The sequence below is a fragment of the Pristiophorus japonicus genome, chromosome 1 (genome assembly GCF_044704955.1).
Source record: "Pristiophorus japonicus isolate sPriJap1 chromosome 1, sPriJap1.hap1, whole genome shotgun sequence".
NCBI lineage: Eukaryota > Metazoa > Chordata > Chondrichthyes > Pristiophoridae > Pristiophorus > Pristiophorus japonicus.
In genome coordinates, this window is record NC_091977.1 from 515728750 (window position 1) to 515747150 (window position 18401).

Consider the following 18401-nt stretch of genomic DNA (forward strand, 5'->3'; position numbering starts at 1 on the left):
GTATAGACTCAATCTACTCAATCTCTCCCCAAGGGACAACTCTCTCATCCCAGGAATCAATGGAAAGAAATGTCAGTCCTACCCATAGAAAATATTGGACATATGACACGACTAAATACTCCAACTGTTCGCATGTAAACCGTGCGCGCGTCTCTTTCTACGTACGCACCAGGGCTACAACCGACTGGCTGCATTGACTACCACTGGCTCCCAGTTTACAGTAGAGGGGGTGGCTGAGTACAAGCGCATGCGTCCAGCGACTAGGAGGTTGCAGCTTTTTATTTTTTTTCTCAATCAGGTCGGGAGCCGAGAGAGAGAGGGGGAAAGAGAGAGAGAGAGAGAGAGGGATAGAGACAACAGAGGGGTAGAGAGGGGACAGGCATGGAGGAAACATAAGCCACAACAGAGAAAGGGAGGGTTGGAGGCAAAGAATGCCACATCACGCCCATGGCTGTGCCCTTTCGGTCTGGATCTGAGGATTAAAGAGGAGAGATGGCCATTAATTTGTATTTGCATTTATTTTGCCAAGTGTGTGTGTGTGTTGGGTTTTAAAGACTGAGTGGATCTGATCTGGACCATCAGAATACTTCTGGAGCAAGACTCACACACCAAGAGAAAAAAAACTAAGAATAATCATTTAAAAGAGAAGTGATGCACACAACAAGGGAGAGAGAGTGGTTTTGCAGGGCTGCTCGGCGGGGACTGCAGATTGTGGAGCTGCTGTGCGGGGATGGAGACGGTGAATGGGAGCACTGAGCTCAAACAGCAGCAATATGTGGAGAAGAAGCGGCTGAATCGAGCTCCCTCGCCTGCCAGACCCTTGAAGGACCTTCACTGCCGTGCGTCTGCCAAGCCGTCGCTGCCTTGCAAGTCGTCTTCATCTTCTTCCTCCTCCTCGGTGGCGTCTCTCTCCCTCTCCAAATACCACCAGCACCAGCAGCAGCAGCAGCAGCTCCAGCAACAGGTCCCCGGGGTGCTGGCTCCTCAGAGCCGCCTGTCCAGGCGCAGCGGCGCCCTGGGCTGCAAGGACAAAGCAGCCTCTCCGGGCAAAGCGCCGTCCACTAAATCGCCGCTGTCCTCCTCACACTTCAGCAAAAGGGCTTCTTCCAAAGCTCACCAGGAGAAAGGAGGAGGAGGCGGCAAGCAGCAGCAACAGCCACAGAGTGCTGGAGGTGGAGAACATCATCACAAGAGCCAAGCCAGGAAAGCCAAGAAATGCCTGCTGATCGAGCCGGGGCCAGCTCCCTCCCCTCCTTCCCCGGGGCTGGGGCTGGGGCTGCTGCCCGGGAGCCCCGGGCTGGGGCTGCCGCTGCCCAAGATCAGCCACACCGACAGCAGCTCCGACCTGTCGGACTGCGCCTCCGAGCCGCTGTCGGACGAGCAGAGACTGGCTCACGAAGCGGCCACCACCAGCGACGCCGAGTCGTGCACCGGCTCCAGCGACGCCGAGGGCGCTAGGAAGGGCAAAGGCAACCGGGAGCAAGCGGCGCTGCCACCGCCGGCCGGAGCGCCCCTCAGCCCCGAGCAACAACAACAGCAGCAGCAGCGCCGGTCCCCGGGCAAAGCCGCCAGTCCCGCAGAAAGCGAGCCGCCGCTGACAAGCGGCTCCTCGGCCAAGCTCAGGCACGATGTCCGGGCCGGCAAAGCCCCCAGCCCCCCGGCCGAGCCGGCAGAGAGCGGCGGCGGCAGCGGGTTGGAGGAAGAGCTGCTAAGGGAGATCGAGGAACTCCGCTCGGAAAACGACTACCTGAAGGTGAGAGACATTCAAACCTTGCCACAAGGGGGGTTTTTGCCTCCAAAAATGACTGATAATAAGATCGTTTTAATTTTTGTCCCCTAATTTTCTTGTCACTAAAATCCACTCATGTATGACTTTTTCCCCAATTTGATGTAATTATGATTTTATTTTCTGCCCCTTACATGTTTGGCCCATAATTTCCTAATTTGATTTGACTGTGATTGTATTTTTAGTCCGCTAAATGTGTTTATCACTAAGGTCCCTTCATTTATGACTTTTCCCCCAATTTGATTTAATTATGATTTCATTTTCTGTCCCATACATTCTTTGCCAATTTTTTCCTAATTTGATTTGATTATGCTGGTATTTTAAATGTCTTTTTCTCATTAAGGTCTCCTCGTTTATGATTTCCCAGCCCAATTTGATTTGAATATGATTCCCCCCCCCCTTCCCCAAATATATATTTTACAATAATGTTAGTGCATGGCATGGCATCTTTAAAATAAATGTCAAAAAGAATAAAGTATTGCTTATCGACTTATTGGCTGCACAGACAGTTGGTAGTAGTGTGCTGTGCTCGAGTGGCTTTGCAGTCGGTGCTTCTGGACACTGTTTATTTTTAACGCTGCGGGATCTTGTTTCAAACAGACCATCCAGCCCCTGTCACTATTCACAGGTTCCACATGAGCCAACGGGAGCTGTCTGGCGGAGGGGGGCTGAGTTGGGGGAGAGTGCGTCAGGGAGCTCTGGTTGGACAGTGGTGCCGTTTATTTTTTTTGATACGCTTCTAAAAGATGCCGGTCTCCAGATGGGTCTGCAAGATTTTCTTTTTTTTGAAAAAAAAAGCAGTTGGATTTAGTTTTACATAATGAGCATTTTTTGAATGTTGGAAGGAGCGCTGAAATCGGGACAAGCACACACTGATACAATGTTAAACGAGCACCCACCGTGCACAGTCAAACAGCCAAAGACACGTCGCTGCTCAGATAGGTGCAATTGTTGACACAAGGAAAATAACTCCCAGTGGAGATACAGAGGCACCCAGCAATCATAATGGGCCAGATTTTGCCGTCAAAATAACGTTATTTGTGCGCAAATGGTACAGCAACTTCAGGGGAGGGGCAGATGTGCAATTAAACTTAAAAATCCAATAGTTGCTCTCTTGAGTTTCGCCGCTCCACCTTTAGCTTCGCGGAATCAGCATTTCGCTGTCTGCCGCACCATTGAAATGCATTGAATGTCGTGAAGTTGCTGTATTTGCGTGGTAAACTTATAGATTTGGTAATCTTCCAAAATTCCCTGGATTCTGGGGAGGTTCCAGTGGATTGGAAAACTGAAAATGTAACGCCCCTTATTTAAAAAAGGAGGCAGTCAGAAAGCAGGAAACTAGACCAGTTAGCCTAACATCTGTCGTTGGGAAAATGCTGGAGTCTATTATTCGGGAAGCAGTAGCAGGACATTTGGAAAAGCATAATTTAGTCAAGCAGAGTCAGCATGGTTTTATGAAAGGGAAATCATGTTTGACAAATTTGCTGGAGTTCTTTGAGGATGTAATGAGCAGGGTGGATAAGGGGGAACCACTGGATGTGGTATATTTGGATTTCCAGAAGGCATTCAATAAGGTGCATCATACTGCACAAGATAAAAGTTCACAGCGTTGGGGGATAAGAGGATTGGCTAACTAACAGAAAACAGAGAGTCAGGAAAATGTGTCATTTTCCGGTTGGCAAACAGTCACTAGTGGGGTACCGCAGGGATCGGTGCTAGGGCCTCAACTATTTAAAATTGGATGAAGGGACCGAGTGTAATGTAGCCAAGTTTGCTGATGATACAAAGATGGGTGGGAAAGCAAGTTGTGAGAAGGACATTAAAAATCTGCAAAGGGATATAGACAGGCTAAGTGAGTGGGCAAAACTTTGGCAGATGGAGAATAATGTGGGAAAGTGTGATAAATAAAAAGTGTGAAATAAAAAAAGCAAATTGTTTAAATGGAGAAAAATTACAAAATGATGTAGTACAGAGGAACCTGGGGGTCCTTATGCATGAAACACAAAAAGTTAGTATGTAGGTACAGCACGTAATCAGGAAGGCCAATGGAATGTTGGCCTTTATTGCAAGGGGGAATGGAGTATAAAAGCAGAGTTTCTGCTACAACTATACAGGATATTGGTGAGGTCACACCAGAATTCTGCGTTCACTTTTGGTCTCCTTATTTAAGGAGGGATATACTTGCATTGGAGGCAGTTCAGAGAAGGTTCACTCAGTTGATTCCGGAGATGAAGGGGTTGACTTATGAAGATAGGTTGAGTAGGGTGGGCCTATACTCATTGGAGTTCAGAAGAATGAGAGGTGATCTTATTGAGACATATAAGATAATGAGGGGGTTGGACAAGGTAGATGCAGAGAGGATGTTTCCACTCATGGGGAAATCTAGAGCTAAGGGGCATAGTTTTAAATAAGGAGCCGCCCATTTAAAACTGAAATGAGGACGAATTTCTTCTCTCAGAGGGTTGTAAATCTGTAGAATTCTCTGCCCCAGAGAACTGTAGAGGCCAGGTCATTGAATATATTTAAGGTGGAGATAGACAGATTTTGAGCGATAAGGGAGTAGAGGGTTATGGGGAGCGGGCAGGGAAGTGGAGCTGAGCCCATGATCAGATCAGCCATGATCTTATTGAATGGTGGAGCAGGCTCGAGGGGCCAAATGGCCTACTCCTGCTCCTATTTCTTATGTTCTTATGCTGCAGGAAGTTAAGTCAAGTCATTTCAAGTATAAGTACCGCTTTAATGACATAAGTCTTAATTACTGCCAGTCAACCTCTCTGGCATTGAAAGTTAACGATTACAAGTGTGGAGTTTCATTCTTTCTTCTTTTAATTGTTGTTGGAGATTTAAATTAACATTTTTTTTTTAACTTTTCCCTTCTGCCTCTATTTTCTCTCGGCTCTTTTCAAGTTGTTCTTCCCCTCCCTTTATTTCTCTTTCTGATTTGTCATTGAATGAACCCACTCTAATTTGCACCTGCTTCTTAGTCCTAGCGCTGTTTATTTCTCGATCCTTCAATCTGATTGGTTAAGGAGATACAGAGTTGCTTTCCCTGTTCACTCGGGTCCCAGATACCCTGCTTCCTCTCGCTGCGACGTTATCAGCTTGCTGCGCAAAAAATTAAAAAAACAAAATATGCAAAAGGCAAGTCTAACTAACTAACTAATTATAGCCCAATAATAATAAAAAATAAGATTACATGGAATGGCGGGGTGATGTATATCACTGTTGACAAAGTGACAGTTTGCTACAAGTCAGTTAATGTCCTGAGTCTGTGTTCCTTATTAGCCAGCTGGGGCCACAGTAATAACACACTCACATTGCCAGATAATGAACGGCTGGCTATGCATTATTTGTATATATTGCCGTACAATGCACTGAGCCCGCAGGTCCTTTCAGCTTATTCTAATAGTATTCCGGCCAGATGACTGATCCCCACACAAAGCTGTTACAACAAAAGCTTATTCATATTCCGGTGGGATCATTTACATATTCTTTGTTATCGAGCCTGCAGGAGATATTCCTCCTGCTTTTTATGTTGGAACGTTAGACAGTCATTTGCGGCCACACTGGATGAATCAAACTAAATCAGACCTGGTCAGAATTGGTCAGTTCATAATCAGCATTGCATTGTTTAAACTTCTCGTTGAATCATATCATAAACAGATTTGAAACAGTCAGTTGAGCAGTGATATCAATTAAAACCAGACTGCATAATTTTTGTTTAGCATTGGTTCGTAGTAATATGTTGGGTTTTAAACATAACGGTTTCAAATACATTTTTAAAAGACAACTTTTCTGTTGTCTGTGGCTGGATTCCAAGTTTTGCTGGAATGGCTCCAAGCTGGGTGTATTCACTATAGCGCTCTGTTGCACACACACACACTATGTGCATGTGTTGTCTACGTGCTGCATGTAATGTAGTACTTACGTACTGTAGATATTAGTATATGTAGGCATATATAATTACATATACTAAATTGATATAATAATTATAATAAAGTATGTTTCTTGATTCCAGTATTTTTATATTTTATTCATTCATGTTATGTGGGCGTCACTGTCCAGGCCAGCATTTATTGCCCATCCCTAATTGAACTGCTGCAGTCCTTGTAACTTGGTCGTGACGGTTTGGTACAACTTAGTGGCTTGCTCGGCCATTTCAACGAGAAGAGTTGACCATATGGCTGAAGATCTGGAGTCACATAAGGATAGCAGATTTCCTCCCCTAACGAACATTAGTGAACTGTTTTTTATGACAACCCAGTAATTCCAGATTTATTTAATTAACTGAATTTAAATTCCCCCAGCTGCTATGGTGAGATTTGAACACATGCCTTTAGATTACTAGTCCAGTAACATAACCACCAAGCTGCTGTACCCCTATGATGTATGATGTGCACAGGCCACAATACATGGCACTTGAATTGAATGTAATATCTCCAAGTTCACAGATGACACTAAGCTGGGTGGCAGTGTGAGCTGTGCAGAGGATGCTAAGAGGCTGCAGGGTGACTTGGACAGGTTAGGTGAGTAGGCAAATGCATGGCAGATGCAGTGTAATGTAGATAAATGTGAGGTTATCCACTTTGGTGGCAAAAACAGGAAGGCAGAATATTATCTGAATGATGACAGATTAGGAAAAGGGGAGGTGCAACGAGACCTGGGTGTCATGGTATATCAGTGATTGAAAGTTGGCATGCAGGTACAGCAGATGGTGAAGGAGGCAAATGGCATGTTGGCCTTCATAGCAAGAGGATTTGACAATAGGAGCACAGAGGTCTTACTGCAGTTGTACAGGGCCTTGGTGAGGCCACACTTTGAATATTGTGTACAATTTTGGTCTCCTAATCTGAGGAAGGACGTTCTTGCTATTGAGGGAGTGCAACGAAGGTTCACCAGACTGATTCCCGAGATGGCAGAACTGACATATGAAGAAAGACTGGATCAACTAGGCTTATATTCACTGGAATTTAGAAGAATGAGAGGGGATCTCATAGAAACATATAAAATTCTGACGGGATTGGACAGGTTAGATGCAGGAAGAATGTTCCCGATGTTGGGGAAGTCCAGAACCAGGGGTCACAGTCTAAGGATAAGGGGTAAGCCATTTAGGACCGAGATGAGGAGAAACTTCTTCACTCAGAGAATTGTGAACCTGTGGAATTCTCTACCACAGAAAGTTGTTGAGGCCAGTTCGTTAGATATATTCAAAAGGGAGTTAGATGTGTCCCTTACGGCTAAAGGGATCAAAGAGTATGCAGAGAAAACAGGAATAGAGTACTGAATTTGCATGATCAGCCATGATCATATTGATTGGTGGTGCAGGCTCGAAGCCTACTCCTGCACCTATTTTCTATGTTTCGATGACACACTCGCATTGAACGACCACCCATTTGCCTGAAGGCTGTACGGTGTATATATAATAGATAGAGTGATGCCGTCACTAGGTTTAAATATGCAGCAATGGTAATACACTAAGGGAAAGAGTGAATTTTGATCAATGTGCTTTAATGTGGAACCAATAAGCTTTGTGTGTGATATTTTCAATTTATCACCTCAAATTACTCCCACTGCAAGTGATTGACCTGTAATTAGCAATACTCATCTTTGTGTTTTTCACAGATCAAGTAGGCATTTCCCTCCCCCATCATTACTCTTATCTGAAATCATCACAACATTGTGGTGGATAGTGTATAGATAGTTGTTTAATGTGAGCTTTACTTTTTTATATTCGGTCCTGGATATGGGCGTCGCTGACAAGACCAGCATTTATTGCCCATCCCTTATTGTCCTCGAGAAGGTGGTGGTGAGCCACCTTCTTGAACCGCTGCAGTCCGTGTGGTGAAGGTTTCCCCACAGTGCTATCAGGGAGGGAGTTCCAGGATTGTGACCCAGCAACGATGAAGGAACGGCGATACATTTCCAAGTCAGGATGGTGTGTAACTTGGAGGGGAACTTGGAGGTGATGGTGTTCCCGTGCGCCTGCTGCCCTTGTCATTCTAGGTAGTGGAAGTCGTGGGTTTGGGAGGTGTTTCCGAAGCAGTTCCAGAAGTGAGATATAATGGTTAATTTTAGGGGACCGTTTTATGAGTTTCGTTGCTGGTTTCTTAATATATACAGTTGATGTACATTTTAGCAATGGAGCTGTTTTAGCACAGGACAGCTTACTGTGCAGTGGCACCTTAGAGCACCCTGTGACATCACCACAACTGTGAGTGATGCTCTTGGTTAGCGGGCGGTCGTTAAGAGGATGTGGTGATGGAGTATTCGTGGCTGCTGATTATTGTGAGACTATGCAAATTTTTATAATTTGGATATTTTGGTGGTTTTAGTTTTGCCGTGGGGTTAATTAAGGACTGATTGTAAGTAGTTCCCCTGTGGAAGGGTGAGAATGTTTTCCTTTTATTTAGGATCAGCCACAGTGTAAGATATTTGGTGTTTGTAGTATCCGGACTCCAGAACGAGTTGCTATGGTTACAGCTGATGCTCATGATGCCAACCCTGTCAGCGGACAGCTGTTTAATTTTCTTTCTTTTCCAATGGGGGATTATTTTTGGTGAAGTAGTTCCGGTCAGATTTCTAATCTCGTATTTGAGCAATAAATTCTGCAATGTGCATATTTATCGTGCCACATTATTGACCACATAAGTTGTATAAATAGGGTTGAGTTTATAAACGGTTAATGTGCTCGTTAAATTACGTTACTGCGTGCGCAACTTACAAATAGGAGTTAACGCTTTCAAATTGAGTGGTTTAATGCCTTTGTAGAAAATAGCACGCGGAGGAATATCATCACCATCATCATCATCATAGGCAGTCCCTCGGAATTGAGGAAAACTTGCTTCCACTCCTGAAGTGAGTTCTTTGGTGGCTGAACACTCCAATATGAGAGCCACAGACTCTGTCACAGGTGGAACAGATAGTTGTTGAGGGAAAGGGTGGGTGGGACTGGTTTGCCGCACGCTCTTTCTGCTGCCTGCGCTTGGTTTCTGCATGCTCTCGGCGTTGAGACTCAAGGCTCTGCCTGCAGAGGAATGTAACACAAGCACATTGAGCATTTGTTCACGAAGTTCACCGAATGTAACGTCTACCTTTCCAAGTGTATCAGTTTCTTTCTATTACTTTGTTTTACACACAAATCCATTCAATATTTTTATTCTGCCCCTTCAAATTCATGGAAGCGTTTTGAGAATCCTGCCACTCCGTTACCCTAAGAGTGCTTGGAAAGTTGCTGCCTTGTTGCTTCACTATCCTGATAGCTGTATTTTATGTACATTAGCTCTGGACCATGCTGAAACCCTTATAAATTCCCTACACCTATCTGTGAATAATTTCATAGAATCATAGAATGATACAGAACAGAAGGAGGCCATTCGGATAATGTGCTGGCTCTTAGAAAGAGCTGTTCAATTAGTCCCATTCCCCTGCCCATTCCTCATAGCTCTGCACATTTTCCCCCTTCAAGTATTTGTCCAATTCCCATTGAAAGTTATTATTGGATCTGCCTCAACCACCCTTCCAGGCAGTGCATTCCAGATCATAACAACTCGGTGTGTAACAATATTTTTCCTTATCTGGCCTCTAATTCTTTTGCCAATCATCTTAAATCTGTGTCCTCTGATTAGCGACCCATCTGCCACTGGACAAAGTTTCTCGACACTATAATTTGTACTATAAACTTTAGAATTTACAATATATTTAGCACACAAGTCTAGACCTCCTGGAGTATAACTTTCCTTGCAGTGATTATCATATGGGTGGCAATTATGGAATGAAAGTGTTGTATTAAAACTTGACTATTCATTAAAGCCCAAGTCCCACCAAGATTTAAGTACTGTTCCCATATCTGGGCAGAAAGCTCTAATGCCTCTATCACATGCCTGGGCAGTATGTAGGAGAAAAACTCAATTTCACATCTTGCCACAGTACGATTACCTCCTCCATAAAGAAGTTGGATGAATATCCAGTTTGGACCCAGATCAGAGGTGATGGAATTGATGCAGACTGAGAGTTATAGTCCAGCACCATACCTTTCAGTCCGCATCAATTCTGATTTGGTTCCAAACTGGATATTCATCCAACTTCTTTATGGAGGAAGTAATCAACTTGGCCTCCGTTAGATTTTCTGGCAGTCTATTTCTCAATTCTAAAGACTCTTTAAATATTCTTTTGTGCAATGAAAACAAGTTCAGTCTGTGTATCTCTCGTCATAATTTATAATCGCGAGTCCCAGGATCATTCTTGCAACTCTTCGCTGCCTCAACTGCAGCAGCGACCTTTCGAAGGTTGGGCGAGAAGAACTGCATGCAGTATTCCCAATAGAGTTCAAGTAATACAAAAGCAAAATACTGCGGAGCCACGAATCTGAAATAAAAACAGAAAATGCTGGAAATCTCAGCGTGTCAGGCAGCATCAGTGGAGAGAAACAGAGTTAACGTTTCAGGTCTGTGACCCTTTGTCAGCACTGGAAAAGTTTGAGATGTAACAGATTGTTGAGGAAATGCAGGGGCACTGAAAAGGGGAGGGGCAGAAAGAACATAAGGGAAGGTCTGTGGGAGGGTGGAAGGCAGGAGAGATTTAAGAGACAAAGGGGATGATGGGCAAAAACGAGATGGTAATGGCACAAGTTAGGAAACAAAAGCTGAGTCTAGATGAGGGGGGGGGGGAGGTGGTGAATGGCAGAATCATCACCAGCTGCCATGGGAAAGAGAAAAATAATAAAAAGGTGGAGGTTGTTTGTTAAAAAAAATAGGGAGGAAAGGGAAAAAAAAACGGGCAGAGGTTATGGTTTGAAATTGTTGAACTCGATGTTGAGCCCAGAGGCTGTAAAGTGCCCAAACGAAAGATGAGGTGCTGTTCCTCGAGATTGCGTTGAGCTTCATTGGAACAGTGTAGGAGGCCGAGGACGGAGAGGTCAGAGTGGGAATGGAGCGGGGAATTAAAGTGACAGGTGACCTGAAGCCCAGGTCACGCTCATGGACTGAACAAAGGTGTTTCGCAAAGCGGTCACCCAATCTGCGTTTGGTCTCCCCAATGTCGAGAAGACCATGTCGTGAGCAGCGAATACAGTACACTAAATTGAAAGAAGTACAAGTAAATCGCTGCTTCACCTAGAAGGAGTGTTTGGGGCCCTGGACAATTTAAGTAATGTTTAAGTATAGAGTTAAAATAACCACTTCCAATATACAGTCCCTAAGAACCAGATCAGCCTTTTGTTAACAGCTGCAGATTCACCAGATGGCTATAATCACATCCATATCTGTTTCTATTTTTCATTGGTTGTGACATAGGTGACAGAGAGTAGGGATAAAGGGGTCGCTCTCTGATTGGCGGGATGTGGCAAGTGGTGGTCCCCACAGACCTGCATTGGCACATCAGCTGTTTGCCATATAGACCAGCTCCATTGGGCGGGCCACATCGTCCACATGCCTGACACAAGACTCCAAAAACAAGCGCTCTACTCGGAACTCCTACACGGCAAGCGATCCCCAGGTGGGCAGAGGAAATATTTCAAGGACACCCTCAAAGCCTCCCTGATAAAGTGCAACATCCCCATCGACACCTGGGAATCCGTGGCCAAAGACCTCCCTAAGTGGAGGAAGAGCATCCGAGAGGACGCTGAGCACCTCGCGTCTTGTTGCTGAGAGCATGCAGAAAACAAGCACAGACAGCGAAAGGAGCGTGCGGCAAACCAAACTCCCCACCCACCCTTTCCCTCAACCACTGTCTGTCCCACCTGTGACAGAGACTATAATTCCCGTATTGGACTGTACAGACACCTGAGAACTCACCTTTAGAGTGGAAGCTCAATTTCGAGGGACTGCCTATGATGATAATGATATATTAATGATTCGAATGAAGGATTAGAGAATTGTATATGTAAGTTTGCAGATGACATTAACTTAGGAAGCATCATGAATTGCGTGGATGGGAGCAGGATTTTACAACGAGACATAGATTAAGTAAATGGGCAAAGCTTATGGTAGATGGAGTTACAGGTGGGGAAGTGTGAGGTCATTCAACTTGCATTTGAGAAAGACAAATTGGAATATTTTCTTAATGGTGAGAGACCAGGAGGTGTGGAGGGGTAATGGGATTTCAGTGTCCAGGTACACAAATCATTAAAAAGCTAGTGAATGGCTACAAAAAGCAATCAAAGGCCTAATGGAATGTTGCCCTTTATTTCAAGGGGATTGGAATTCAAAAGTGAGGAAGTGAAGCTTCAGTCATTCAGAGCCTTGGTCAGACCCCATCTGGAGCACTGCGTTGAGTTTTGGGCACCGCACCTTGGGAAAATCATATTGGTCTTGGAAGGGGTACGGCGCAGATACACCAGCATGATACCAGGGCTTAAAGGGTTAAATGATGTGGACAGGTGGTTTGTATTCTTGTCATTTTACACGGTTGAGGGGTGATCTGATTCATGAGGCACGATCTCATGCTTCTAAAAGCACGCTAGCTGCTCCCCATGACCCTTGCACGCAGCAGGTGAACACTTGAAGAGTGATAATGATTCCTTTTCCCACTAATGGTGGCAGAATAATCGGGCTGTAATTGCTTGATTGAGGAAACATGGCTGTGATTTTTAAAAGCTCAAAGGCCTAGTCTGCTTTGCATCCGATGTAAATAAATGGACTGGAACTAGTTTCTTGCAAATTTTTGAAACAGTTTGCTACCACACTGTCAAGATCCCGAGTGGATAATGCAGCTTGTTAGAGATCAATGCACAGGGCAATAGAGTGATGAAACACGCATCTGTACTCACAATCCTCCATGCAACTGAAGGGAGATCTCAGCCATTCTTTCATGGGGAGGTTTCAGTCTGGAGTGCAGAAGGTTTGCCATAGGGCATGGAGAGGGTATTGGAGGAAGAGTTATCTGTGTAACTCTGAGTAGGCAGCCCAGGGTGGCATCAGTGAACTCCAAGGTTGCATGTGTGCCCAGGGAAGCTAGAACAAAAGCTGACAAAATAATTTGGAAAAGAGAGGTTGCTGCACCAAGCTGCCATTGTAACTCGCCTTTATAACTTTTCACATCTACAGATTATGTTGCTTTTTGCAGAGCGGAAAAATGTTAAAATCAGACTGGATTTCTCCAGGTGATTGAATTTAACCCATGACTTGGTTTACGCTGATGTCGTTAAAGAGATTTCTCTAATCAACTGACGTTCATAATCCTGTTCCATTAAATCACCCAAACTACATGGTGCTAAATAAAAATGTTGGGCCAAAAATCGCGGTCTCTATGGGCACGTAGGGTGTGCGTACACACCCATAGGGGCCTCGCAAGTGCCGGTTCTCAGCGCGCAATGCACATGCGCCGAAATCCGCCACTTGCGTTTCTTTTGACAGTTCCAACGCATCCCCGGGAGAAGGACCTTCGAGGGCGTAGATTTGGGCTATTTGCCCAACTCCTGCCCAGCAAATGTCCTTAAAACTCGTACGCCTGGTGAAACAGGCTTAAAGCCGTTATTTTTTTATAATCATTCATGGGATGTGGGTGTCGCTGGCAAGGCCAGCATTTACTGCCCATCCCTAATTGCCCTTGAGAAGTTGGTGGTGCGCTGCCCTCTTGAACCGCTGCAGTCCGTGTAGTGAAGGAACTCCCACAGTGCTGTTAGGGAGTGAGTTCCAGGATTTTGACCCAGTGACGATGAAGAAACGGTGATATATTTCCAAGTCAGGATGGTGTGTGACTTGGAGAGGCACGTGGAGGGGGTGGTGTTCCCATGTACCTGCTGCCCTTATTCTTCTAGGTGGTAGAGGTCGTGGGTTTGGAAATGCTGATGAAGAAGCCTTGTAGGTGGTACACAGTGCAGCCGTGGTAAGCCGGTGGTGGAGGGAGTGAATGATTAAGGAGGTGGATGGGGTGTCAATCAAGTGGATTACTTTGTCCTGGATGGTGTCGAGCTTCTTGAGTGTTGTTGAAGCTGCACTCATCCAGGCAAGTATTACATCACATTCCTGACTTGTGCCTTGTAGATGGTGGAAAGACTTTGGAGATTCAGGAGCTGAGACACTCACCGCAGAATACCCAGCCTCTGACCTGCTCTTGTTGCCACAGTATTTATGTGGCTGGTCCAGTTAAGTTTCTGATCAATGGTGACCCCCATGATGTTGATGGTGGGGGATTCGGTGATGGTAATATTGTTGAATGTCAAGGGACGGTGGTTAGACTCTCTCTTGTTGGAGATAGTCATTGCCTGACACTTGTGTGACTCGAATGTTACTTGTCACTTATCAACCCAAGTCTGAATGTTGTCCAGGTCTTGCTGCATGTGGGTATGGACTGCTTCAGTATTAGAAGTTTGCTGTAACATCCCAGCCCTGAAAATCAGTGGTGGGCCACATTCTTGTGTAAGTGTTGGCCTCGCCTGTCTGGGATTAGGGAAAGGTTCCCTCATTTAAGTACCAATGGCAGGTACCTGCACCACTATAGACACAGCTGGTTATACTGCCTGATTCAGGGTACGACATAGAATGGTGCCTAGTTGAGAATATTGTAGGCCCACCTCCCGGAAAGTGGACAGCTCAGCCCCCTCAGCCCCCTTTGTAAGGGGACCATAATTTCAATAACAGAGCTGGAAGTTGCTGAGAACTTGCACCATAGTAATGGAACATCTCATCATCATAGGCAGTCCTTCGAAATCGAGGAAGACTTGCTTCCAATCTAAAAGTGACCGAACAGTCCAATACGGGAATTACAGTCTCTGTCACAGATGGGACAGACAGTGGTTGAAGGAAAGGGTGTGTGGGGAGTCTGGTTAGCCGCACACTCTTTCCGCTGCCTGCGCTTGCTTTCTGTATGCTCTCGGCGTCGAGACTCGAGGTGCTCAGCGCCCTCCTGGATGCTCATTTACAGCATATGCCACACCATTATTTCTTGGGAACCTTTGTACTGCTCATAGTTCTGCCCGCCCACCATTAAAGTCAATGGTGAAATCGAGTTTGCTGAATTAAGGCCAGTGATTGCCCAAGCCACTTAGACCAGTGTCTAGGGTCACTGGTACAAAGTGCAAAACAGAAATTATATACCTATATAGCTGGTGGAGACGGGTTGCCAGTTTCGAGCCTTAAACTACCAGCCGAATGCAGCTTTTTAAAAACGGCGTGATTCGGATCATCAATCCTACGCATTATGAATATGGTCATCATTGAACAAATTGTGCTCACTTTCACCCGATTAAAATCCAATTAATTCTGAAAAAAATCAATAAAGGTAAAAGACTGGAACTGTGGAAGCAAAACAAATGATTGAAATTGAACAGAAATGGCTGTACATAAAATGATTAAAAAAAAGAATGACTTGCATTTATATAGCACCTGTCACAACCTCATGACATCCAAAAGTGCTTTACAGCCACTGAAATACTTTTGAAGTGTAGCCACCGCTATAGTATAGCGAAACGCGGCAGGCAATTTGCGCACAGCAAGCTCCCACAAACAGCAATGTGGTGCAGTGATTATTCTTGCTCCTGTTATCTTCTTGTTGATGATCTGTGAGAAGGGCAGGTGACAGGTCCCAGCAATAGGCATCTGCTCTCGTCCCGTGAACAGAAACGTCTGGAGTTGTACAGCTGCTCCATCAGCTAATCTGCGAGCTCACAACTCACCCCCCCCCCCGCCCCCCCCCCCCCGTACCTACCTGTGATCACAAGCACTTGACTTGCCACAGTGGTGAGTGCCCTCTGATGGTAACCGTGGCCCCAAATTACAGAGGCAAACGCTCGCGGCAATATGCACCCACTTACAGCAAGGGCGTCAATACAGTGTGGATCACAGTGGGACTGCCAGCTTTAAAATCGACACAGAGGGTGGCCTGTCACAGTGACAGTGTACGTCACTGGCACAGCAATATCTTTCAAAACAGGCAAGCTCCATACTGACTTATAGTGGCCAACTCCACTGAGATCGGTGCCTTGGCGTATGCGGGTGGGACGCAGCAGGAGTGTACATACTGCCCGTAGCTCTCATTTCTGTATCTAGGGTTGGTGGTTGGCGCTGGGCGGGGTGGGGGTTGTGTTTTTAGCAGGTTCAGTCAGATTTAGCCGATGGTGCGTTACGCTGGGAAATCCTGAGCAAGCGATCAGTTTCTCCAGCGCTTGCTTATCTTACGGGCAGGACCAGTGGAGGTTAGTGATTCAGAAAGGATTGATGGTGAAAGGAGGAGTGAGTGCAGACTATTCAACGCTCAGAGCATCAGTCATTTGGATCAGCCCCTGCCTCTATTACAACTTTGGGTCGCGGGGGATGGACCTGATTTACAACAACAACAACACCTTGTATTTATATAGCGCGTTTAACGTCCCAAGGCGCTTCACAGGAGTATTACGAGATAAAATATTTGCCACCGAGCTGCATAAGTAGAAATTAGCGCAGGTGACCAAAAGCTTGGTCAAAGAGGTAGGTTTTAAGGAGCGTCTTGAAGGAGGAAAATAGAAAAAACATAGAAAATAGGTGCAGGAATAGGCCATTCGGCCCTTCGAGCCTGCACCGCCATTCAATGAGTTCATGGCTGAACATGCAACTTCAGTACCCCATTCCTGCTTTCTCGCCATACCCCTTGATCCCCCTAGTAGTAAGGATTACATCTAACTCCTTTTTGAATATATTTAGTGATTTGGCCTCAACAACTTTCTGTGGTAGAGAATTCCACAGGTTCACCACTCTCCGGGTGAAGAGGTTTCTCCTCATCTCGGTCCTAAATGGCTTACCCCTTATCCTTAGACTGTGACCCCTGGTTCTGGACTTCCCCAACATTAATAAGAACATAAGAACATAAGAACCAGGAACAGGAGTAGGCCATCTAGCCCCTCGAGCCCGCTCCATCACCCAACAAGATCACGGCTTTTTCTTACGTCACCTTTGATTGTTAGGGAGTTCCAGGATTTTGACCCAGTGACGATGAAGGAACGGCAATATACTTCCAAGAAGAGAGGTAGAGAGGTGGAGAGATTTAGGGAGGGAGTTCCAGAGCTTCGGCAGCTGAAGGCACGGCCACCGATGGTTAAACGATTATAATCAGAGATGCTCAAGAGGACAGAATTAGAGGAGCACAGACATCTCGGGGGGGTTGTGGGGCTGGAGGAGATTACAGAGATAGGGAGGGGCGAGGCCATGGAGAGATTTGGAAAAAAGGATGAGAATTTTGAAATCGAAGCGTTGCTTAACCGGGAGCCAATGTAGGTCGGTGACCACAGGGGTGATGGATGAGTGGGACTTGGTGCAAGTTTGGACACGGTCTGCCAGGTTTTGGAACACCTTTAGTTTACGTCGGGTCGAATGTGGGAGGCCAGCCAGGAGTGCTTTGGAATACGGGCAGGACCAGTGGCGGTTAGTGACTCAGAAAGGATTGATGGGGAAAGGAGGAGTGAGTGCGGACTATTCAACGCTCAGAGCATCAATCAGCGGCAGTGTCATTTGGATCATCCGCCCGCCTCTATTACCCTCTGGGTCACGGGGGGTAGGCTCGATTTACAACAAGGACTTGAGGTTCCTCTGTATTCAACGCAGCAGAAACCGAATTTTTAAAACATTTTCTGAAATGGAAAATTACTTAACAGCTATCACGTAGTAAACTTACTGCAGAATAAAGTTGCCATGGATGGGAGATGGCCTTGTGGAGAATGTGAGGCGACAACACAGGCTCCACGATTAGTTAGTGACTGACACGGGAGGTGTGGGGTGGTCTCCAGCTGGTTGCTTTATCCCTGAGAAAATGGGCAGTTTATCTTCTTGATTGGTTTTACAGTGTATGAAGAGCGTTACTTTAAGTTCAGAGTCGCTTCCCTCCCAAACCTCTGTCAAATAATAGTATTCTCTATTAAAGAGAACCCTTGAGCTAACAAAGCTTAATGGACTCAGTGTTCAAAAGGTTCAAACTCTTAATCTAGCCGCCAGTTTTACTGTTGAATCTTAGTCAAATAAAATACAGCAGCGGATCGCTTATAAATAGGAGGGGCGTGGCCGAGATTCAATCCCTACCTTCTTATTAGCAGAGGTGGAGGGCGGGTAACATAAATCTGGCAAGAACACAAAAGATATATATTCAGAGTTTAACTTTTTTTTTAAACATTAGAATGTTACTAAGGAGCACCTGCGCTGGTTAGAATTGTAAGAGGCTGCTTTAGCTTTAGCTTTGCAGTCTCACAAATACTGTCCCATCAGCAACGAACACATACGTCAGGAACATCACAAAGCAGCAAAATTAGTTTGGTAGAGTTAGGGGTAGAACAGAGAGCTGGGATAGAAGTTTCATCGAATCACAGAAATTTCACCACAGGCAGCCATTTGATCGATACATATCAGTCGATAGAAACAACAGCAACTTATATTTATATAGTGCCTTTAACGTAGTGAAATGTCCCAGGGCGTTTCACAGGAGCGTTATAAAACAAAATTTGACACGACCTACATAAGGAGACATTAGGGCAGGTGACCAAAAGCTTGGTCAAAGAGGTAGGTTTTAAGGATCGCCTTAAGGGAGCAAAGCGAGGTGGAGAGCTTTAGGGAGGGTATTCCAGAGCTTAAGGCCCAGGCAACAGAAGGCACGGCCACCACTGGTGGAGCGATTATGATCAGGGATGCTCAAGAGGGCAGAATTACATAAAAACATA

General features: G+C 45.5%; 1 protein-coding gene across 2 annotated transcripts in view; it reads left to right on the top strand.

Annotated features, from left to right (window-relative positions):
• Positions 1-325: 325 nt before the first annotated feature.
• The window catches only part of LOC139277476 (microtubule cross-linking factor 1), a 354944-nt gene continuing 336868 nt past the window's right edge, over positions 326-18401 (top strand). For both annotated transcript variants that reach the window (XM_070895978.1, XM_070895987.1), the window contains exon 1: positions 326-1753. In XM_070895978.1, the coding sequence (XP_070752079.1) occupies positions 731-1753 (1023 nt within the window). In that variant the 5' untranslated portion in view covers positions 326-730. The remainder of the gene's footprint in view (positions 1754-18401) is intronic.